Raw genomic sequence first — 24,809 nt, 5'->3', positions numbered from 1 at the left:
TGAGCGGTACGAGGGGTGCACGGCGCGGTCCGTTTGGCGGGAGGCGGTCCCGGAGAGCTCACAGCACCCTGCACCGGCCTGCGGCCTCCTGCCGCCTGGCCCCGGCGACCTCGGGAGGCGGGAATGGCGCGAAGCGCGCCCTTTTCCGCCAGTCCGCGGTGGGGTGGGCGGTGGAGGCCACTTCCGCCCCTTGTCAGGTGGCTGCTGCCCGCGGAGTCGGTCTGCTTCCTCCTGAGGGGTTAAGGGTGGCTCTTGCCGTTGAGTTTGGCTTTGGTCTCTCCTCTCCTGCCAGGATGCTGGTCTCGTGCGGCATGCAGCGGTGTCACCAGGAAGCGCTAAAGAAGAACCGGGTGATGCTGGCAAAACAGCTGATTTTAAAAGAATTGATGGAGCATATGATAGAGAAAGACGTCATCACCACGGAGATGATGGAAATGATACAGGTATGCAGGCTATACTCGACTGTACTGTGAACTTTCTTTCTAGTTAAGTTCCGTGTTGTTCTTGGCAGTGGCAGCATGGTGAAACTCACCTGTGCGTTACCTGCGTCTTTTGATGTGGTTACGTTTGGAGAACGTGCAAAGCAGTGTGGGGTTTGCTCGCAACGTGCAGGAGTACTGTACGCTGCTCTTGGCGATACAGATTTTGTCTGAGATTTACTAAATTGTTGGCTTGCATCCTGGTATGTAGTTGCAGCAGGCTGCGCTTCACCAGTCGGGTGGTATCTTGAGTCCTTTGTTGTCATTTTGTGCCTCTTTTTTTTTTTTTTTTTTTCCATTTGTAGACGTAGGAATAACGCCTATTTCCAGAAGAATAATGTGAAAGTAGGTAAATTAATATATTAGAAACCAGCTTGTGGAGGCACCAAATTGCGTGAAGAGCCTTGTATGAGCCAAGACTCACTCTCAGATGAGAAATGCTGCTTGTAGGCTTTTGCTACGTATAGTGAGCAGTGGGTACTGTGAAGAGAGGTCATTGGAAACAGCTTGGGATTGCTTCCAGAAGTACAGTAATGCATCGAAGACTCTGCAGGATGGAGATGGAGGCCACAAAAGAGAAGCAAACTAGGAGGGAAATAACTGAACATGCATGTCAAGTGTATCTCAGGACTCAAATAAGCAATTGAGGGACTCTTCATCCCTTAGTAAGGTTGATGGTCCTGTCATAAGACCAGATGCTGAAAAATAGAATTATGCTGTTTTTCTGGGCACCAGTCCAGAAGGTATGAACCTGAGACTGATGAGGTTTTTGAAAGCAATGAGAACATAACTTACTGATGAATTTTGACTCATTGTGTGTTAAAGATAATGTGAAATTCCTCATGGGACCTGTCAAGGATACCTGTGCTAAGTTGTGGGAGATGCAGGCAGTTTTACCTGAAATAGCTCCCATCCCTACTGAAAGAGGACAAAGATACAGGAAGACAGTGAAAGTCAGGGAATGAATCAAGAACTGATTGTACTAGATTTGGCTGGGATAGAGTCAGTTTCCTTATAGTAGCTAGTATGGGGCTATGTTTTGGATTTGTCGTGAAAACACAGTTGATAACAAAGGGATGTTTTAGTTATTACTGAGCAGTGCTTATGCAGCATCAAGGCCTTTTCTGCTTCTCACACTGCTCAACCAGTGAGCAGGCTAGGGGTGCACAAGTATAGATTTTCCTGGATATTGTAACTGACTGGTTCTATATAACCCCCTTCTTCCCCAAAAAGTCAGGAAATCCAGAAGATCTGGATAAACAGTTATGTTTTAAATCATCTTGTCTTAAAAACACAATTATTCTGGTCCTGTTGGTTTGATTTAAATTGAACCAAAGAGTAAACAAAATGGTTCTGGAAATAGGGCACTTCACTTAAATAAACTTTTGTAATCTAAGGAAAGTGAAATAAACCAGGGAGCTCAGGGAGATGAAGGAAGGGTGAAATTTCTTGAAATGTGAATTACAAAACCAGTACTGAAACTTTACCACAAGTAAGAAAAAGGTGGGAGGGGAGGACCTTGCAGGAAGAACCACTGAAGACAAAGGTGGTTGAGCTGGATGAAGAGCTCACAAGGAATGTGAAAAGTAAAGAATTTATAGGTGCAAACTGGAGAAGAATTAATAAATAGAAGCAGCTTCTTTTGATGCCCGAAATGGGGAGAGAGTGTAGGAATGGACAAGAACAGATTTAAATTGTGTATCAGAAAGATACTAAACAATTTGAGTTTTTTTTTCAATTATATACACTTTTAAGAAAGAATAAAGAAAAAGGTTTAGTTTACTGTGTAGTGAACATGTAAATATAATTGTCTAGATGAAGGCATAGAAGAGAGATTTCAAACACAGAGCAACAATTATAGTGGAAATAAAGTGGAACAGTGGAAACAGTAATTTTTAAGATAAAGTCCAAAATCCACTTCATTAATGCCTTTTTGTCAGAGCATCAGATGTTCTTCCAAAGCTCTGGGATGGACCTTCAAAATTGTAGATCTGATAGCAAGAGCTTTCTCTTGCTTTTTAAACAAGTTGAATACTCTGTACTGTAATTGAAGACTATCAGATCATGTAGATAGAGAGATTTAAATGCTTAGTATTGATCAGTAGATAGTAAGTAATGAAGGGATCACTGGCTTTGCCAAAGTGACATAAATGTGATTAAGATTTCTGTCAAGTATATAGGCTCTCTCCGCAGATTCTGCATGTATATTCAGGCTCAATAAGAAGACTAATGCTATGGGATTTTGACAGGAATTCAGAGTTTATTGTGCAACCAGTTCCTGTTATGCAGATTATCAAACTCATCTGTGAGGGTACAAAAGGATGTATTAGAAAACAAAATGAAAGAAGTCTATCTTATGAAAGTTTTACTTCTGAATGTTTGCTGAACATTATTTAATATGACCTAAATGTGGTGTTGATGTGGAAGTTACATGAGGAGGTACAGCACTTTGGGTATTTAAGGAAGCATTAAGGAAGAAGTCTACCAAAAACTGGCTGCTGTCCATACAAAGTGCAGAATATGAACATTATGGAAATTTCTTAACTTTGCAATAAAACTTAAGATCCAATTCTGGAGGTCATCCTGTGTTCTTAGTTATGATTTATGGCTTAGAGTCATAGACTATGAAGACAAAGTGAAGACGACTAATGATCCTAAGCTTGTCTTAAACAGCTGCAGGTCTACTAGAAAGGAAGAAACAATTAATAGGTACTTTAGAATATCAGCTGTCAATTTACTTTATTAGGTGAAATAAAATGCAGTGGGCTTACGGCAAGATAAAAGTATACGGAGCTGGTTGTCTTCTATGGACTAGTGGAGAAGTGTTACCAGGACAAAGGGGCAAGTATTTTCATATTTCTGGAAAGGCACAGGTGAGATTTTACTGTATGCACTTCTTGTCAACAGTACTCTGAAAGTTGAGGTTTCTATGGGAATAGGAAAGGGTACCTGCATTGTCAAGGGGAAGAGGCCATTTATGAGGAGGCTGAAAGAAAGTGGCTTGTTTACCATAGCGAATCAAGACCTATTTATAGAAAGAAGCTTGATAAATAAGGGAAAGGACAGGAGAACACTGAAGTCAAGGGATGTTGTTGATACAAAAATAAATGCTATTAGTCAGTCATGAATGAGTATAGGTGTGAAATTTCAGAATAGGTTCATAAGCATTGGATCAACAAGATTTTGCAATATCCTTCTAAACAATGTGATGGGACAAAAGCCAAACCACTTTTAACACCAAGCTTCATAAATTTTGTGAGAGAAAGCAGATGATGTGAAATCTTCTGTAGCAGAGAATTTACACATATGACTCGAGGCATTTTTTCTGATTTTCTCGTGATTGCAAATGTAGTGTTATGCCTTGATTCTCTGTAACTCGCCAACCATTTCGTATCATCTCCCAAAGGAAGAGATCTTGGATCTAAGTGGTAGTTAAAAAAATATAGGATAAATTCCATGGAATTGATAAAATTTATTTTCAAAACCCAGTATTTTAGTACATGATGTTTTGGTGGTTTAGATTTCACAGGGAAGGCTATTATTGTATAAATTATACAATTTGTTGGTGAATGCCCTGTTAATGTTTGAACAATTAGAACTCCTTGAGAATGTTTTACAGATACATAAATATAATTTTTGATTGTTACTTTTTTCTCATATACTACTATATATTGCTTCATTGCTCTAAATGCTACAGTCTATACATATGTAGTATCTTTTCAGAATTGACTGCTTATAATGAGTATTTTACTTAATGCTTTCTGAGGGATTTGCATATCTGTACATGAGACTGTAAACTATTGGGCAGTGGTGGAAGCATGTTCTGGACCATGAGGGTCCCAATGAGGGAAAATAGATACTATTCCAACAGTAACTGGAAATAAAAGGTTAGAGAGAAGGCGGCATGTTACTGTGAGTGGTAATGTATGAATTGTTGGCTTGCTGTGTTGTCATATACTCTCCACCTTGAGCTAACAGGAACACAGGAGTGGGAGTGAAATCAACTAGGAAAAGCTATAAAAATGGATCTAGCACAGCTAGGCATAGTGATGAAACATTTACATGAAGTAAAAAAATTAGTTGTTCTGAAGATTCATTGAAAATCGTGGGGTTTGTTTTTTGCTTTGGATCTAGGCCAAGTCTGGGAGCTTCAGCCAAAATGTGGAATTCCTCAATTTGCTGCCCAAGAGAGGCCCTAATGCCTTCTCAGCCTTCTGTGAAGCTCTACGAGAAACAAAGCAGCAGCATCTGGAGGCAATTATCTTGAAGACAACATCCAGCCTGAGCCATGGGATTGCAAGGGTACAACAGTTTAAAAAAAAATAAGATGGATGGACTGCATTTCAAATTGGCTTTGTGCACAAAGTGATCTTTTTCAAATGGGAAAACCCCCAAAATTGTTTACAAAGGACAGGGTGGGGTTTTGTTGCAAACTGAAACTTGTAGTAGCCTTAGTAAAAGCAAAGGGGAAGGAATTTGAGAAGAAGAGAATTTTCACACAGGATCACAAGATGGTAGAGGTTGGAAGGGACATCTGGAGGTCATGTGGTCCAAACCTGCTGCTCAAGCAGCATCACCTTGAGCAGGTTGCCCAGGGCCATGTCCAAGCGGCTTTTGAATATCTCCAAGGATGGAGACTCCACAACTTCTCTGAGCAACTTCCTCCAGTGCTGGGTCACCCTCACAATAAAAGTCTTTCCTGATGTTCACAGGAAACCTCCTATGTTCCAGTTTGTGCCCAGTTTACAGCCTCTGTGTTCCAGTTTACACCTTCCCTTCAGGTGTTCGTATGCATTGATAAGATTGCCTTGAGCCTTCTCGTCTCCAGGCTCAACAGTCCCACCTCCCTCAGCCTTTCCTCAAAGGAGAGGTGCTTCAGGCCCATCATCATCTTTGTGGCCTGTTGTTGGCCTTTCTCCAGTATCTCCATATCTCCCTTGTACAGAGGAGTCCAGAACTGGACACAGGACTCTAGGTGCAACCTTGCCAGAGCCAAGTAGAGGGGAAGGTTCACTTCCCTTTATCTGATCTGCTAGCAACATTCCTCCTAACACAGCCCAGGATACCATTAGCCTTCTTTGTGGCAAGGGCACGTTGCTGGCTCCTGTTCCAACTTGATGTCCATCAGGTCCCCCCAGACATTATCTGCTTCCCAGCTGTGTGGCCCCTAGCATATATTGGTGCAAGGTGTTGCTCCTCACCAGGTGCAGCACTTTGCAGTTCTCTTTGTTGAACTGCACAAGGTTCCTGGATGTTCTTAGATCCAACATGTTCTTAATGGATGTGTCATCAAGAACACAAAAGCTGCAAAGAAAATACTTTCTCTGAAACATTTTAATTTAGTGTTCAGTGATTCTCTGAGTAGAAAGCCACTAAAAGCTAGTCTTGTCTGTTGAGGAGAGAGAGAATTTCCTTTCATGTTGTTTTTATTTTCACCTTTTCACTCTCTAGAGTTGTTAGCATTGGAGTGAAGAAAGAATTTAGCAAAGATTCCATATTCTTAGTGGATTGACAAGGACAGAAACTTGCAGTAAACATGTTTTGTATGAAGGAAGGAAGACCAGATTATTTTTGAACAAAGATGTTCCCTTATTAAAATGTAGTATTTATTGGACTGCTTTTTCTATTTTTTTGTTTTCAGTTGCACTTTACGAACAATGAAATCTTGAAAGCAAACAAAACCATAGGAATCACTAGACAAATCAATTTTTAGCAAAAATGAGGAGGACATGACGACTTCCGTGTAAGGTTTCCAATCTGCAAGTTTGAGTAGTAGAGATGGGGAAAGAAGGGAAGGAATTCTGCAATGATGGAAAATTCTGTTTCTGTCTTGCCATGATGTTTCATTTGGTTGTGAACCATAATATTATTTTTAAGTCATAAATATGTGTATGTAAATGCATACATCTTTGTTCCATGATACCTACAGGCTTGTACCATAGAGGAAAAAAATAGCTGTTTTATGCTACTCTTTTTCATGGATTTATTGGATGTCTTGTAGCTTGAACACTGTAATGGATCAAATGTTCCATTCCCTGCCAGTGAGTCATGTAATTCAAAGAGACCACGCTGGATTGGTGAGTTGCACATGACATCATGAACACTTAATGGCTATCTAGTTGGTTGCTACTAATTTCTTGATACTCTCTTAATTCAGTTCTAGAAATAAACTTGCCACCACTTTGCTCATCCCAGGAAAACAAACTTGACAGTGAACTGACTATATTATGATCAGATGCAGGAGGTAGAATTAGACTAGAAAATGAAAGTGAAATAGCATATTGGAAGAGGGAACCCAATCAGTTTCTAATCAGCTTCATTTATTCTTACAGGAAATTTTGTTGCTTAAACAGTATGTGTCAGTAAAATTTTAGGTTTTTCAAAGATTTTCTTCTTTGTTTAAGATTTGTAATAGAGAACTAGAGCTGTGATAAGATACTGATTTTGGGCAGTATTCCTTAACTTAGACTTCCTTCTTAGCAAATAAGTTTAAGTACAAGGCCTTACATATGTTGCATGAGCCCAGCATAGATTTCTGTAGCTTCTGTTGAGTGCAGCAAATCAGCTTTTCTTTAGTAAGCATTTGTGACTTAGATCAGGGAACTAGTTGTTGGATTGAATCTCCTTGCTAGTTTTTATGTTGCCTCTGGTACTGCCTGGAGTACTCATGTTCCCTAACCACAGCTCTAACTGTGTGCTGGTTACCAGGAACTCTCTCTGATGTTAAAGAACAAATTGTAACAAGTGTCTAGATTTTGAAGTTTGTTTGTTTGTTTTCTGGGGTTTGTTTTGTTTTGTTTTTTGGTTGGTTGGGTTTTGTTGGTTTATTTATTTATTTATTTATGTGCAAAGGTCTTAGGGTTGAGTAGTTTTGGTTTTTTAGAGCATATGTTCCTCCAGCCAGGAAATCCATGCCTCAGAAGGCTGGAAAAGGATTTCAAAGGAGATCATGAATGTCATTAGCTCTGTTTCTTCAGGACAGGGGAGGGAGTGTTTGTCTGAAAATGACAAATGGTTGGTTATCATTCTTCTCATCTGCTGTTATCAAGAGGAAAGGGTTGTTTCAAAGGCAGATAAACAAAAAAGGGCATTGAACTTTTGGAAGTTAGAAACATCTAGTTTGATTACTTATGCATGTGTTCAGCAAAAAATAACTAATTTTATCCAGTGAGTATGGGAGGCCATTTATGAAAGGAAAAGTGCTATTCCATTTTAATATTTCTAGCAGGGGTTTGATGGCCTAACTGTGAAAGGAATGACATAATGTACGGAATGACAGAAAACACATGGCTCTAATTTTAGATGAGAATTCAGTTTTCATACTCTATAGAATCAAATTTACTACTCCTTAGGTAAGACTAACCCACATACCAGACAAAAAAAAAGTTGCCAATTAAAATTCTAAAAAAAAGTGTACTATTCCAGTACTTTTGGGTTTTTTCTAATGTGTTTCATTGTGTTTCTGTTGTCCTTGATCTAGCAAAATTTTTAGAGGTCTGAATAATGTAATACAGGGCCTAAGACCACATAGTTCAGAATTTACAAGTTAGTACCTTAATGCAGAGTCTTTGTAGCTGGAATTTTTTATTGTTATTGATATGTTTGTTTTCCACAGAACCAATGGAACATTCCTTGGATAATGGAGATGGTCCCTTGATTCCTCCAGTGAAGTACTGCACTCCTGAATTTTATCATGATCATCAGCACTTGGTGAGTAGTTGACAGAGAAAATCTCTAAGATGTGAAAGGTGTGAGGTGTTCCGATAGATCAAGTAAACATGTGCTACTTAAAACTGAGTCGAAACATTAACTGGGATGCAGAACAGTGTACTGCTGTATGTATAATTGAAAGGTGTTACCAGTCCGGTTCGATTAGATGTAATTCTCGTTTACAAGCATCAAGAAATTCCGAGAAGTTCTGTACTCTATACTCTGCCTGGTTTTTTGTTCATGAAGAGCTTTGTGAAAAGCCTTCCATTCTGTTGCTCTGTGTAAGCTGTCAGTATATTTATTTGTCTCCTAATCTCCTTATCTCCTTCTGTGTGATGACACACCCTGCAAATGACTGTAGGATACTAGAATTGTGTTTTAACTAGTAGTCACAGTCTTGGCTGTTTTAATTGCCAACTGTACCTAGAAGAGTCTCTCCTTAGGCTCAAGAACCAGATTCTGTACTTGGTAGAACAACCTGAATTTCTAATCTTCTGTAGTGCTTGAAGTCATGCATTACTTTGTTTATTCTGTTTGTAAAGCATAGATTGTGGAGGGGTGGGCTTAAGGAAAAAAAAATTTCATGTAATGGGGCACACTTTACTAGGGTCACACAGTGTGCTAATGCTTAACATTTCTGTCACAGGCTCTGTGTACAGCAAAACTTTTTTTTTTTGGTCTGATGAGGAGACCTCATTAGGCAACATCAGTGTGAGCTCCACTTGGCTTCTTTTACATCTGTGCCTGGATACACCTTATTTGATATGCTCCTTTGGTATTAAATTTCACTTCCAATTTACAGGAGTGTTAGTAACAGATTTATTGTTTTGTTGTTAGAGTGGGAAGGGCAGAGAGAGAACTTAATTTGAAGATACCCCTCTTAAATTAGGTCTTTTCCTGTTGACCTGTTTTGCCAGGTACATAACTTTCAGGATCAGTGACTGACTGTCCCTTGCTGTTACAATTTCAGTCACATGCTATTTTACATCTCTGTCCGCTCCCAACAGCGGTTAAGTAATGTTAGCTAAATTTTACACCATGTTGTCCTGAGGTCTTTGATGGGGATGATGGAAGTATATGGGGCTATGTGGGGGTGAGGGTGGGGACAGGGAAAAGAATTAGCAAGACCCGATTCACAGTTTGAAATGGATAAGCTGTGTTTCTTTTTAAAATCAGAAATAAGGCAAGCTAGTATAACATCTTAATAATAGTGTTGTAGGATCATCAGTTGCGGAGACTTGCAAATACAGTTGTCTTTGGGACCCTTTGCAATACAAACATTTGGTTTATTTACTAAAAAAAAAAAAAAAACCTTCAAAAATTTGACCTCTACTGTTTTTGTGCTTTCTCAATCAAGAAATCCTGCGTATTATATCAAGTTGGTTTTTAGGGATTGCTGTTTTACTCTTAACACTCTGTTACTTCCTTGTGTAGTCTAAATTTACCAATTTTAAATCTTCTTCTCAGGCATATAAACTGTTATCAGAGCCCCGAGGCTTAGCACTTATTCTCAGCAATGTCCATTTCAGTAGTGAGAAGGACTTGGAGTATCGTGCAGGGGGAGATGTGGACTGTACTTCCCTGGAGATGCTTTTCAAGCATCTTGGATATCAAGTGACTGTCTTTCATGATCAAACTGCACAGGTAAGGGGTATGAATCCCAGTACTTTAAAACCAGTATGGATGAGTGTTTGTTACATAAACATCTTAAGAGGTTCCCTCTGATATAACTAAGCTTGAACAGGAAGATGTGAGTGTCACTTATGAATAGAAAATAAGGCTAAATGGGATGATGTCTGCTCGCATACTGACAAATATGAAGAAGCTTGGAAGGCAGAGGACTTACAAGGGAAATTAGGATCACAAAGGACCATAAGAGGTACTACTGTAGTCTGACACTATTGTAAAGGGCAAGAATTTCTAGACCACACCTGGCATGTGTGTTAAAACCACAAATGAATAAAGTCTCTAGTTTACTCTAGATAGACTTTTCCAGGGTTCTGCTATCCTAAAAGTTAAACTTTGCAAATATTTGACCTAGTCTTTGCAAGTTTAAGTGATGTTTTCATGTCCTTTCACTGATGGAGTCAATTGCTATCCTATTTATCAGTCTTCCAGTATCTATGCAGTTAAGTTCCGCTCTTTCAGTCTTTGATTTGCTAGAGAAGTGTCTGTGCTTCACTTAGGAAAACTGGTAATGTTCCATGACTGACTGAATCAAGCTACTCTCTTTGCCTAAGAATGCGGTTACTGCCTTCTCTAGCCTCATTTGTTCTTACTCCTTTTAAAACCCTGTGAAACCAAGTGGTACAGAACCTCTTAAGAGTGTTTTAGTCAAGAAGGCAGCTTTTGCAACATTGTAAGACTTTTGCACCTGCCACATTGTCAGAGTTCCTAATATTTTCCACTTAAATTGTTGTTGCATTTTTATCACTAGTGTTTGAATGCCTGAAGTACCAGAGTATGTATCTGTTAAGTTGCTCCAATATCCCAGCCAGACTCAAGTGTCAGTGTAAAACCTCTATAAAATATCAGTTGTTTTCTCCGATGTTGAATCTGTATGTACCGGCTCATTAGATACTTGCTGTATTCCCCTGTTGGCCTAAGTGATTGCTACTTCACAGTGTTATACTTAGGACTGAGTGTTACGTAAAAGAACAAGAACATTATGCTGGTTTTCATGGAACACATTTTTTGTCCTGTAAATTTGATGTACGTGAGGTTTATTTCATAACAGGAGCACCATTTGTGTTTTTCCCTGTATATTGACCCGCTTACCTTGTGCAAGTCTGGAAAGCATTAAACCTTTTTTTTTTTTTCCCCTCTTCCAGGAGATGCAGAATGCATTGGAGAGCTTCTCTAAGCTGCCAGATCATCAGGATGTGGATTCTTGCATTGTAGCTCTACTTTCCCATGGTGTGGAGGGTGGGGTTTATGGCAGTGATGGCAAACTGCTACAGGTATATTGCTGTGTCCTGGTGGTGTAGGTTCTTTTGGAAACTAATGGAAAGAGGAAAAAAAAGAAGCTTAAAAAAAAAAAAGTGAAGTGATGGGAGACTGAAGTTTCACACTTTTTAAAAAGGAGAAAAAAAAAAAAAAAAAAACAGGCGTTGTGGGAAGAAAAAGGCAGGGGGCTATCTATGAGAGGTCTGTAAGATAAAGAATGGCATAGAAATAGGACAGGTAGGGGAAGTTATTTCATTCACTCTCTTCCTGTACAAGTACTAGATAGAGCACATAAACTCAAACTAGTAGGACCTGGAGGGGAAGGGATGTGATTGCCATATGGTGAGTTTGGAGATAAAGGAGAAAATATCAACACTGGTGAGGTAATAACCAAAATACATGGAAGAAAGGTGAGACTGGAGAAGGCTCCAGTGAAGAATATTTCTTTTTTCTCCCCTCAGCTGCAGGAGGCTTTCCGGCTCTTTGATAATGCAAACTGTCCAAATCTCCAGAATAAGCCCAAAATGTTCTTCATACAGGCCTGCCGGGGAGGTGAGTGCCCAAATACTAAACGCCATGTATTTGGCATGCCATTAAGGCTCATTTTGCACACATACACACCCTCACATTCAATTTGCTATCAACTTTCCTCTTTGCTTCTCTCAGGTGTAAGTGGGACCCATATTCACCTCCCTCTGCCCTGCTGCTGCCACTGCATCTATTGCTCTGTAAGTGTCTTTTGCTCTGCATGAGGTGTGTGCATTGACTTGCAGACCCCAGAGCACCTTAGTGATATAACGCTCTATCATATCCCACTCATATATTGAGGCTTTCTCTTGATATGCCTGCAGTAGGGGGTGTGGGACATAACGGTGCGTCAAATTGCAGCACAGCATGGAGTGGTACAGTAGCACTGGAGTCTTGTCTGAGGTCCTGTCTTTCTCTTGATCCTGGATGCATTGTGTCTTTTGAGCTATGAAAGTTGGCTCCAAGTGGTTTTTTCTTTTTTTTTTTTTCTTTAGCCTACCCTGCTTTCAACCTCCAAATGACCTTTCTTTACACCCTTTTCCACATCCTATTGTAGACTTCTTACATACTATTTACAGAATTCTTTCATTGATTCTCATAGACTTGTTCTTTTTCCACTCTTTCGGTTCCTATTTTTTTTAATGCTGCTATTTGTTTTCACCCCTTCTGTAATGCACATGCGTGTAACGAACTGCCTTTCAGATCTGCTAATGACCAAGTTTTTCCCTAAAGCATTTGGACTTTTTGAGATCACTGTGAAACTGCAGATACTCCAAAGAGAAGTTCTGTCTTAGAAAGCATTGGTTTTTTCTCTTGTGATAGACAAGTTTTTCTAGCATGTATGCTTTTTCCCCTTTTCCCTTGTTCCTTGCAATTGCCTCCCTTCTTTTTCGTTTTTAGCAGAGCTTTATAGTTTGTCCTCTAGCCAAGAGGATGTTCACCTGTATTCTACTTGTGTTTAATCTCGATGCAGAGAAAAACCTGAAGTCTGCATGGAGTATTTTGGTGATCAAAAATATTTGATCCTTCTAAGCATTTGGAAATATTGTAACGTGCATGTTTACAATATGAATTGAATGCGATTGCTTTCATTATGTTATTGAACCTTTAGATACTCTTGAGCAAACATGAATATGCAGACTTATAACAGTGTGGAAGTAAGTATAATAAGCCAGAATTCGCAGCTGACCTAATTACCTAATTAGGTTTATTTGAGTGTAATTGTAATGTTACCATAGTGAGTCTGTTCACATCAAATCAGGCTTGGCCTTCATATTCACAAAAAGGTTTCAGTTAAGAAAGTGGTAAGCTCGCTATGCAAAATGCTGTAGAACTGGGACACTGCAATAGGTAAAGGATTGAGTCTTGAGGAACTGAAAGGGAAAAATCTTCAATTTAAAAAAAGGCGAAAACTTGCTTTTTTCAATATCTCTTTTAAACCTTGTTTAATAGTGGGAGGGAAAAGCTAATTACAAAGCAATTGAGCTGTCAACAAAAATGTGTACATTTTCATGTTAACATTCAAAGGTTAGACTAGGCAATACAAATTTTTTTCAAAAGCAGCATTTAAAAGACTGTATAAATAGTGTGGACAACTTTAGATTAGTAGTCAGTCTCTCTATGGCATGCAAGTTAGCTGAAAACAGTTGAAAATGAGAGATGCATAGGTTGTTCTTTTTCCCCAAGTTTATGTAATACGCCTTATTTATCTTCTATTAATGACACAATAAAAAAAAAATGTAGGTAAAGAAGAGTTGGTAGTCTACTTAATTTCCAAAGGGCCTTTGGCAGGAGTCTGCTAAAGAATTGAAGTGGTCTGGTCCACCTACAGTCATGGAACAAAAAAGCAATGGGAAAAGACAAATAGTCACATCTCACTATGACATAAAGTGAGACTTTGAAGCTGCTTAACATCTGTGTTTAATGTAGTAGTTGATCCAGAAAAAAGTGAGGAGCTGTGGTAAATAATGAGAAATATGTAGTTAGCAGTTACTTAAATCAATTGGGATAACAGCTATCTGGGACCTTCAGTAAAATTTAAACAGACTGGATCAATCTGAGTGACAGTTACTGGTGATATAAATTAGAAGTCACGTATGCAGAGGAATATCCTGGTAGATACTCACACTTGTTTGCTACGTATATTGACTGGAGTGGTGTTTGAAGACAAATGCATGAGGAAGAAATCTAATTCTGAAGCATTAATCAAAATGGTTATGACTTTATACATTACAGGATGGTGACAGTGTGAGTAATATAGCTTGACTGTCAGATTACCAGAGTCTTGTCTGAAATAACATACCTGTGAACAGTATGCTAAAATTTTAAGAAGATACAGAACTAAAAGGATTTGGAGAAGGGTGATAAATGACATGAAACAAGTATGGTTAAAAATGGAAAAATTTGTATTGCTACCTTAAAGAGATGATGATGAAGGAACTTGATGGAAGTAATCATGAAATTTTAAGCTATCGAGCTTTTAATTATAGGCTATATCTAGCCTTTCAGAGAATCACACTGCTCCCGCTGCTACTTTTATTTTGGAGGAAAAGGAACAACATTGCTGACCGTTTCCTGCGCGTAATTATGAGATGCTACAAGTGCTGCTGCCTGAAAAGAGTTAGAAATCCAAATGCATTTCTGAGGCACAACCTGGCAACAAAAACCTAGAGCCATCATAACAGGAAGGCTTCTGAAGGATGCTTACACCTCCTAACACTAGAATCTGACCTATGCTGTTAGGAAGTAAGTAGAAGAGTAGATTCTCATCTCACAACAAAAGAAGAAAAGGGCAAAATTATGTAGGAAACCTGCAAAATGTAGCTTTATTTGTCATACAACATAGCTGGACTATTAAAGTTATTGCCACTAAGCAGTTAGTCTAGATTACAATGGAAACTCGCATCCTGTGAACAACTAATTGGGAATATCTACGCTTGTCATAATACTAATGAATCCTGGAAAGGACACTAAATGTTCTCCAGGTTTTAAACTAAGTCCATGTACTGCAGTTCTCTTGAGTTTGGGGTCAAATTATTTTGCATTTTACTATTGCACAGTTTCATGCTTTTGATGGAAACAAGTGATGGTCACAAGCGGTGTCCCCCAGGGGCCAGTTTTGGGGCCAGTTCTCTTTAATGTCTTTATCGATGATCTGGATGAGGGAGTTGAGTCCTCCCTCTGTAAATTTGCAGATTACACTAAATTGGGTGGGATTGTTGATCTGCTTAAGGGTAGAGAGGCTCTGCAGAGGGATCTGGACAGACTGGATCAATGGGCTGAGGTCAATTGTATGAGGTTTAACAAGGTCAAGTGCCAGGACCTGCACTTGGGCCACAACAACCCCATGCAACATTACAGGCTTGGGAATGAGTGGCTGGAAAGCTGCTCAGCAGCAAAGGACCTGGGGGTGCTGGTCGACAGCCAGCTGAACATGAGCTGGCAGTGTGCCCAGGTGGCCCAGAAGGCCAACAGCATCCTGGCCTGTGTCAGGAATAGCATGGCCAGCAGGAGGAGGGAAGTGATCGTGCCCCTCTACTCGGTACTGGTGAGGCTGCACCTCAAATACTGTGTGCAGTTTTGAGACCCTCATTACAAGAAGGACGTTGCTGGAGCATGACCAGAGAAGGGCAACAAAGCTGGTGGGAGGTCTGAAGAACAGGTCTTATGAGGAGTGCCTGAGGGGAGCTCTCTACAACTACCTGAGAGGAGGTTGTAGTGAGGTGGGGGTCTGTCTCTTCTCGCAAGTAACTAGTGATAGGACAAGAGGAAATGGCCTCAAGTTGTGCCAGGGGAGGTTTAGATTAGACATTAGGAAAAATTTCCTTACTGAAAGAGTGATGAAACATTGGAACAGGCTGCCCAGGGAAGTGGTGGAGTCACCATCCCTAGAGGTGTTCAAAAAACATGTTGATGTAGCACTTTGGGACATGGTTTAGTGGGCATGGTGGTATTGGGTTATCGGTTGGGCTTGATTATCTTAGACGTCTCTTCCAACCTGATGATTCTGTGGTATAGTCAGGATTTAGAACTAGTTGAGATATTTGGTCCATGTTTTCTTGATGTTTTGGAGGTACACCTTAGCAACTAAAATTATAGCTGCCATTTGAGTTGTGCAATAAGTAGGTAGTTAGCATTGCAAACTAGACTAGACATTTTTGGACACTTCTAAGGTAGGTAAAAGTGGAAAATAGAAACATTTAGGGCTAGGCATCAAATCCTTCCATGCATGGTGAAGAACTATCACAAACTTCTTTGCTTTCCAGTTGTGCCATGATGTGCATAGGACAGGAGAGGGGGAAAGAAAATCAATCAGCATGTGGACTAACGGTCACATTAGGCTGAGCAGGTTCAGCACTTGTTGGTATTTGCATTCGTTTGTGCAGAAGAACTTTCAGATGAGTTTTAAAAACAGTTTAAAGTTCATGCAAAAGCTTTCTGCTTGACAGCAGTTGTGGCGTTGCTGGCCAGAGCCCAAAACTAAGGAAATACAGAAAACTTCATCCAGTAATTCAGGATTTCTTTTTTTTTTTTCTTTTTTTTTTTTTTTCCTCTCCTTCCTTCCCCCTCCTTATTTATTGCACCCCCAAGATGAGACGGACCGGGGTGTGGATCAAAGAGATGGGAAAGAATGGTCAGATTCCCCAGGCAGTGAGGAAAGTGATGCAAACAAGGAAGAAAATATCAAGCTCCGTCTGCCTACATGCTCTGATATGATCTGTGGATATGCTTGTCTGAAAGGTACTGGGGCAAGGCCTTAATTGCTGGATCGTAAGATTTTATGTGTCTGTATTCCCCAGAAACTTCAACTTACATACTTTCTTGTCAGGCACTGCAGCCATGCGAAACACCAAACGTGGATCCTGGTATATTGAGGCTCTCACCTCTGTGTTTGCAGAGGACTCCCGAGACACTCATGTGGCTGACATGTTAGTGAAGGTGAGCTGGAGTGTCTGTCCTCTCCCACATTTCCCTGGTTTCTATAGAGGCTTCCAGTGCTTCAAATTGCTAGGATTAATCTACTACTGAAGCAGTTGTTCTTGTCTTGTTTGTAGCAAAATTGTTACTTCTTTCCCCATGTGCATATATTTATATACAGTTCCACAGCAGTTTAACCAAAGTAAAAATGTTGTTTCTTTGACTCCTTCCATTTCACTTGTGCAGTTGCATGGTGAATTTATGAGAAGATTTAATCTGGCTTGCTAAGAATTACTTTTCTTCTATAGAAATAGCTTTTTTTCAGGTAGATTCATTCCCTGAACTGACTCGCCACATAGCTGCACAAGCACTTGCACTCATGTACGGTAAAGATTTAAAAATTGGGGAAGAGGGAGTGAAGAAAGCAGTGTAGCCATTGCAACTTCAGCTGCTGTGGAACTGCACCTTATTTCTTTATCCTGCTTATAACCTGAGAAGACAATACACAGGGGACTACTTAATAAGTTAGAAAGAATATGATGTTTTTCTTACTTCTGTCTTCCTAATCCTTCCAGTTTATTTTTTTTTTTAATCTCACATGTAGGTGAATAGACAAATCAAGCAACGAGAAGGTTATGCCCCAGGCACAGAATTTCACCGCTGCAAGGAAATGTCAGAATATTGTAGTACACTCTGTCAGGACCTTTACCTGTTTCCTGGCTATCTGCCAGGAAAATAACCATCCCACGTCTGTTTGGAAGAGAGATACTGCCAAAGCTGAACTTCTAATATGGATGTCTACTTTTTCATTCTTACAGGCTGTGACATTGATGTCTTTTTCTAAAATAATCTGGCAATTCTTTATATAATCTGATTCAGTTCAGGGTTTAAAATTCTGATACCTGACTTATTCCATGTGTATAGAAATTGCTGGAAAGAGGATCAGCACTGGAACTGGGGAGAAGTAGGAACATCCTTTGGAAGGAGACATAAGGACATTTGTAAGCTAAGTGAGTGTGAAAAGGAAAACAGACTATTCATACAATTTTTTTAAAAGTTAAGCCTTTCTGAAAGGAAAATTATTCATGAAATGCTACTTATGCTTTTTTTTAAAGTTTTTAAATACTTTCTGCCTGGTTCTTCATGCAGGACTGTCAGCTCCTGTACAAATTAGAAAAAGGCTCTCTTGTGAAGAATCCTTCCCCCTCTGAAATGGAAGGTTATTGTTTCAGTACTTGACACTTTCCTATCCATCTTGATCACTTAGAAGTCTATTTTTGCACATTGCTTTTGTAGCCAAGTTATCAAGAGAACTACCATACATTCCAGGTTATCAACAAAACAAATAGAGATCCAGAATTTCTCATACAGACAAATAAGCCTCTGTAAAGTGCCCCAGAAATAATTTTGAATCTACAAATTCTAGATTACCTCCCCTTTGTCCCAAGAGTGAACAACTTCATGGAATACTACAGAATCACAGAATGGTAGAGGTTGGAAGGGATGTCTGGAGATCTGCTAGTCCAGCCTCCTTGCTAAAGTAGGTTCACCCAGAGCAAGTTGCACAGGATCGTATCCAGGTGGGTTTTGAATATCTCCAGATATTCAGCCTCTCTACAACCTTTCTGGGCAGCCTGTTCCAGTGCTCTGTCACCCTCAAAGTAAAGAAGTTTTTCCTCATGTTCAGATGGAACTTCCTGTGTCCCAGCTTATGACTGTTGCCTCTTGTCCTGTCACTGGGCAGCACTGAAAAGAGCCTGGCCCCATCCTCTTGAGACCCGTCCTTTAGATATTTATAAGCATTGATAAGGTCCTCCCTCATCTTTCTCTTCTCTAGGCTGAACAGACCCAGGTCTCTCAACCTTTCCTCATAAGAGAGGTGTTCCAGACCCCTAGTCATCTTTGTAGGCCTCTGCTGGACTCTCTCCAGTAGTTCCTTGCCTCTCTTGAACTAGGGAGCCCAGAACTGGACACAGTACTCCAGATGTGGCCTTACTGGGGTGGTGTAGAGGGGGAGGAGAACCTCCCTCGACCTGCTGGCCACACTTTTCTTAATGCACATCAGGATAGCTACCACTTGCTTTCTTGGCCACAAGGGCACATTGCTGGCTCAAGGTCCACTTGTTGTCTACCAGAAGATCCAGGTCCTCCACAGAGCTGCTCTCCAGCAGGTTGAGCCCCAGCCTGTACTGGTGCATGGGGTTATACCTCCCCAGGTGCAGGACCCTATGCTTGCCCTTATTGAACCTCAGTAGGTTCCTCTCTGCCCAATTCTCCAGCCTGTCCAGATCTCGCTGAACGGCAGCACAGCCTTCCTGTGTGTCAGCCACTCCTCCCAGTTTTGCATAGTCAGCAAACTTGCTGAGGGTGCACTGTCACAGAATCATAGAACAGTTTAGGTTGGAAGAGACCTTCAAGATCATCAGATCCAACCTGTGTCCTAGCTCTATCGACACCACTAAATCATGTCCCTAAGTACAACATCTACCCATTTCTTAAACACCTCCAGGAATGGTGACTCCACCACCTCCCTGGGCAGGCTGTTCCAACACCTGACAACCCTTTCAGTAAAGACATTCTTCCTAATATCCAGCCTGAACCTCCCCTGGTGCAGCTTAAGGCCATTTCCCCTTGTTCCATCACTTGTTACTAGGGAGAAGAGACCGACCCCCACCTCACTGCAACTTCCTTTCAGATAGTTGTAGAGAGCAATAAGGTCTCCCCTCAGCCTTCTCCAGGCTAAACAGCCCCAGATCCCTCAGCAGTTCCTCATATGAGACACGCTCCAAATCCTTTACCAGCTTGGCAGACCGCCTCTGTACCCTCTCCAGCACCTCAATGTCTTTCTTGTAGAGAGGGGCCGAAAACTGGACACAGTACTTGAGGTGCAGCCTCACCAAAGCTGAGTACAGGGGCACGATCACCTCCCTGCTCCTGCTGACCACGCTATTCCTGATACAGGCCAGGATATTGTTGGCCGCCTTGGCCACCTGAGCACGCTGCTGGCTTGTGTTCAGCCAGCTGTCAATCAAGGTCCCTTCATCCAGGTCATTGATGAATATATTGAATAATAAGACTGGACCTTGTAATGATCCCTGGGGAAATTACCTTTGAGGAATTTGTTTGCCATAGTGCCTGTGTGTCACAGTAGGCATTAGGATTCAATCCACCAGCTTCTCAGGAATCTAAATTGCACTGTACAACTGGATCCCTGAAACCCTACAGCCTTGTACAAAAGGATATTTTGTTTCACAAAAATATTCAAGGCAGCTCTTACAATCTAAGCATGTGGCTTTCATTATTCATCACTGCAGTTTATTTCCCTTTAAATGAAAGCTAGGAGTTTCACGTTATTACCCTGTTATGCAAATTTTCTTTCTTCAGCCATGATCATTTACAGTTGTTTGTTTTGCTAATACTGTTTGCAAAGTGTCGTTTCAGCTGGTCAGTAAAAAATGTTGCAGCAAAATCCATCACTTCTTTTAGAAATTCCCTACATGGTCTTTTCATGCTGTAATTTGTCTCTTGCTTGCTTCAACTGCAGTTACTCCTATTTGATGTGACATGGGAGATGGGCATTGTTCTCTTTTTGTGGTAGAGCCTAAATCCTGATATATGGGTTACATATGGACTACTGTCTGTTCACTTGAGCTTCTGCATTTTACAGCAATAAGTTGACATAGTTCCTGGCTTGCTCTTTTTATGTAAGTGTGGCTTTTAAAATATTTTTTAAGGATAGCATTAAGAATAGGAGGCACAAAGGGATATGGAGGGAGACTGGAAAATTAGACATGTGCTTTTTTTATTGTTCTGCCTAGGGAAAATGAAGGCTGTTTTCTCCAGCTGGCAAAGGTGCAGCATTAACTTGCATCTTACATTTATGTTACACAAAACGTGATAAACAGAACAAACATCATACTTGCCAATTGGTGCCTTACTCTGAAGTTTAAGATACCAGTTTAGGGGCTGTTGTACTTCTCTGGAGTATAAACACTTTCCTCTTGAGTGCTCCTTCTTTGAAATGGTGCAATATTTTACAGGTAGGTATACTGATGAAGCAGTCCACTCTGATGGATTAGATTTCTGTATGATTGCATCAAGTTGCATTATCACTGCCACTTTTGTATATTCTTTTTGTATACTTGTATTTTACTGCCTTGAAGTGTCAAAATAAAGAATTCTTGTTTGATTAATCTGTCCAGTATCTTCCATTTGAAGTTATACCTCTGTGCGTAAATGGAGTTTCTATATAAAGAGAATTTTGCGTCATTTCTTGAAATAGTACCTCCCTGAGGTGCTTTTGAACTCTTAGGCAGAAGCCTGCTACTTGCTAGCTGCAACCACTATGGGCTGCTTGTACCTTTTGATAACACCTGGACTAAACGAAAGTTAATACATTAATAAAGAGAGATGAGGCAGAAGCACCACAGGAGGCTAATATATTTCAGCACATAAAATATTTAGACTGGGAAAAGTGTGGGCTTGGTGTTCTTGAAGGAAGAGTTGGTGCCAAAATCAGAATCACAGAATGGTTTGGGTTGGAAGGGACCTCAAAGATCATTTAGTTCCAACCCCCCTGCCATGGGCAGGGACACCTTCCACTAGACCAGGTTGCTCAAGGCTCCATCCAACTTGGTCTTGAACACTGCCAGGGATGGAGCATCCACAACTTCCTTAGGCAACCTGTTCCAGTGTCTCACCACCCTCAGGGTGAAGAACTTCTTCCTTATATCTAGTCTAAACCTGCCCTCTCCCAGCTTCCAACTACTACCCCTCGTCCTATCACTACATGCCCTTGTAAAAAGTCCCTCTCCAGCCTTCTCGTAGGCCCCCTTCAGGTACTGGAAGGCTGCTATAAGGTCTCCCCAGAGCCTTCTCTTCTCCACGCTGAACAAGCCCAACTCTCTCAGCCTGTCCTCATAGGAAAGGTGTTCCAGCCCTCTGACTATCTTGGTAGCCCTCCTCTGGACTCGCTCCAACAGTTCCATGTCTTTCTTGTGTTGGGGGCTCCAGAGCTGAACACAGTATTCCAGGTGGGGTCTCACAAGGGCAGAGTAGCGGGGCAGAATCACCTCCCTTGACCTGCTGGCCACACATCTTTTGATGCAGCCCAGGGTACGGTTGGCTTTTTGGGCTGCGAGCACACACTGTTGGCTCATATTCATCCTATCATCCACCAGCAAGCTCAAGTCCTTCTCCCCAGGACTGTTCTCAATCCACTCATTGCCCAGCCTGTATCTGTGCTTGAGATTGCCCCGACCCAGGTGCAGGACCTTACACTTGGCCTTGTTAAACTTCATGAGGTTGGCCTGGGCCCACCTCTCCAGCCTGTCAAGGTCCCTCTGGATGGCATCCCCTCCAGCATGTCAACCTGTCTTGGTTTGAAAGACAGGTGTCTGCGGAGGAAGGCAGGAGCCTCCCTTGAAATGGAAAATGCAACCCCCTTACCTCCAAATTATTATAATTTTGAAATTAACAGGCCTTCAGGCAAAGATATGGGGAACAGGAATAATAGTTCTTTACTAATATATATATAACGCAAGGCAGGGGAAAAAAAAACAACCCACTGGTTTACACTGACAGTCAGAAATACAACCTGACACCCTGTTAGGGTGGCAGTAGCAGTCCGATAAGGTGGTGGCTGCAGTCCTCCTGAAGTGATGGATGTAGTTCTGTTGAAGCAGCGATCTTGTAAAAGGGTCTGGTCTTCCTCCGAAGGTCCAGTGGTAGGTAGGTAGCTCTTGTCCTCTGGAACTCCAGTGGGGGGAAAAACTCCTCTGGGAATCCAGTGGAAGAAGGCTGCTAGGGTGTTCGAGCTCTCAGTTTTTATTTGGCATGGACTGCTTGGCTCCTTCCCCCCGGGCGGAGCATCTCACAATGGGATGGGGAGTCGTGAGGCAGTTCCTTGATGGGCCATTAACAGGAGATAGCCCAGGAGCGAGTTACCGATGGGTCAGGCGATAAGGCATTGTTGTGCCCATTAACAGGAGATAGTCCAGAGGGGGGTGGCAGGGAGCACTGCCCCACCTGGTCTCAATAGCTCCTGAAGATGGTAATAGAATACTTTTTTTCTTTTGGCACATTTTACACTGTAACCTAGGACACAACCTCACCGCACAACTTGGTGTTGGCAAACCTGCAATGAAGGGTTCCCGAAAAAAAGGAGTCTTGGAAGTAGGAAGGGCCCAGAAAGAAGGTGAAGATACCAGCTGGAGGAAAGATTCTGGAAGTGGGGGAAAATCAGGGAAGCAGAGAACTGCATGGAAACAAATGCCAGAGGATGCCCAGAGGCCTTGATTTGAGATGCCCAAGACTGGTAACTGGGAGCAGCTGTATAGCACAGAATCAACACAACTTTCTGCTCCACCTTCACAGACCAGCAGTGATCTCACTGCTGGGAAGGGAAGCTGAGACCCAGGTAGTGTACCTGGGAGAAAGCCAGTGAGTGAGTATGAAATAAGGTAAAAGCTCTGTTCTCGTTAGTTCTGAAAGAATCCCCAGTATCCAGATCCACTAAATGTTGCCACTAACTCTATCTCATCTGTGACACCTAGAAGGATGTTTCTTGTCTTTTGAGTTCTCTTTTTATTGAAAGAGTACATTGTCTTTTCAGTAATACCAAATTCTGGTATATGAAATCTAGCAGTAATATTAGCTGTGGAATTACCAACATCTATCTGTGCAGAAAGTGTTTTTAGTAATCCAGAATGTAATAGGTAACATATTGTGCTTTGTTCATTAAACCTGTATGGGAAGGTATGGATGGAAGATTTATGTGCCCGCAAGGCTTGATAGCCCAACTGAAGGACATCCGGCAAAGTAAACAAGACCCGTAGCTGAGGGGGTTGAGTAATCACATTCTTGCATAAGTTCACCCACAGGGCAACAAGGAAGACCTTCAGCCTTCATCCTTACGACCACCAGGAGGTAGAGAAAGAGCCCCTAGCAACAGAAGGAACATGCGCAGAGTATCAACCTGATTGCGACATCGCCCTGATTGCGACATCACGAATACAGGAAATGAGACTGTATATAATGTGCTTACACGAGACGGGAAGGTGCGAGCCGTTGGCGGAGCACAGACTCCCCGGCCGCCCAGCGCTGCCTTTGCTCTTGTTCGCTTGCTAATATAATAAAATTCGCATTGGATTTTGACACCTTAAATTGTCCGTGTCTCTACCTATCACACAGAAGATGAAGAAAAAAAGTAAAGATGTCTTTATTTTCAGAGAAATAAGTTTTGAGCTACTAGCATAGTTTAGGGGTTTACTTTAATAGCTGGCATAGCAGGAAAGTGTTAACCTGTTCACATTTTGCCTCGAAACCAAAAGCATAAGGTCAAAAGTTTTGGTTTTTGGGACAGGGAGTGAAAACAGCCAACAGGATGTAGACAAGGTATTTTACAAATCTTGAATTGCATTAAAATAATTGTATTTGTTAATAGAACAATTCAGTAAATGAATCAAATTGTAGTAATTCTAAACTTTTTTTGTTTCCCTATTTGCCATTATGAAAAGTAATAGATACTGAAAGGATTTGACTTTGTAAAAATAGTCGTTGATTCCCTTAAAAATTAAAATGTACAGAATGGTATTGAAAGAGAGCATGCTTTCTGAAACATCAAAACATTTGGCTAAACATCTATAAAATATCTTATAAAATAAAATTTATGCCAAGCTGAGACTCCTAACACACACTGTTCCTGTGTTGTGCAACATGTTCTTACCCTTGTCTTCAGGGTATAAGAACTTCACTACATCACAACAATAAATTATTAAGTTAGGAGAAGGAAATGCAAGAAAATAAGATACTGTTATGTAATAGATCATCTTCATTACACAGTGATGATGTCATCAGCATATGCATAGAGAAAACAGTTTCTTTAAAAGAAAGGGAGTGAAACAAGAATCTACAGAGAAGTTCTAATCGGCCATTGTCATAGGATCAGCAGCCTTGATGAGGCTGTTTCACTAGTAATGAGTACAAAGTCCTCTGTGCAATTTGGCCTAGTGTTGCTGCTTTTGCCAATTTTACTTATAGAATTCTCTCTCGTGAAGGTTTGGTATGCTTTTGTTTCCATTCATCTGCATTTGGTACATTGTTTATGGTCACTGTTATGTATAACTTAGTTTCCAGACTGTATTTTTGCATAAACTTGTACGCCTGTGTGCACAAATTCTTAAGAAGACATCTGTGTAATTCACTACATCTTTCAAAGAGCTGAGTTGC

At 41.0% G+C, this 24,809-nt stretch overlaps 1 protein-coding gene across 1 annotated transcript; it reads left to right on the top strand.

Annotated features, from left to right (window-relative positions):
- Positions 1 to 293: 293 nt before the first annotated feature.
- Positions 294 to 17,477, top strand: CASP2 (caspase 2). The gene is made up of 10 exons (XM_009948680.2): positions 294 to 443; positions 4,614 to 4,781; positions 6,481 to 6,556; positions 8,095 to 8,189; positions 9,657 to 9,833; positions 11,021 to 11,149; positions 11,597 to 11,687; positions 16,254 to 16,403; positions 16,492 to 16,601; positions 17,185 to 17,477. The coding sequence occupies exons 1-10, from the start codon at positions 294 to 296 to the stop codon at positions 17,317 to 17,319; spliced, it is 1,281 nt and encodes a 426-aa protein (XP_009946982.1). The 3' UTR covers positions 17,320 to 17,477.
- The last annotated feature ends 7,332 nt before the right edge of the window (positions 17,478 to 24,809 follow it).

Source organism: Leptosomus discolor, chromosome 1 (genome assembly GCF_034619465.1).
Source record: "Leptosomus discolor isolate bLepDis1 chromosome 1, bLepDis1.hap2, whole genome shotgun sequence".
In the NCBI taxonomy this organism is placed as follows: domain Eukaryota; kingdom Metazoa; phylum Chordata; class Aves; order Leptosomiformes; family Leptosomidae; genus Leptosomus; species Leptosomus discolor.
This window is presented reverse-complemented; position numbering and strand designations above follow the sequence as displayed.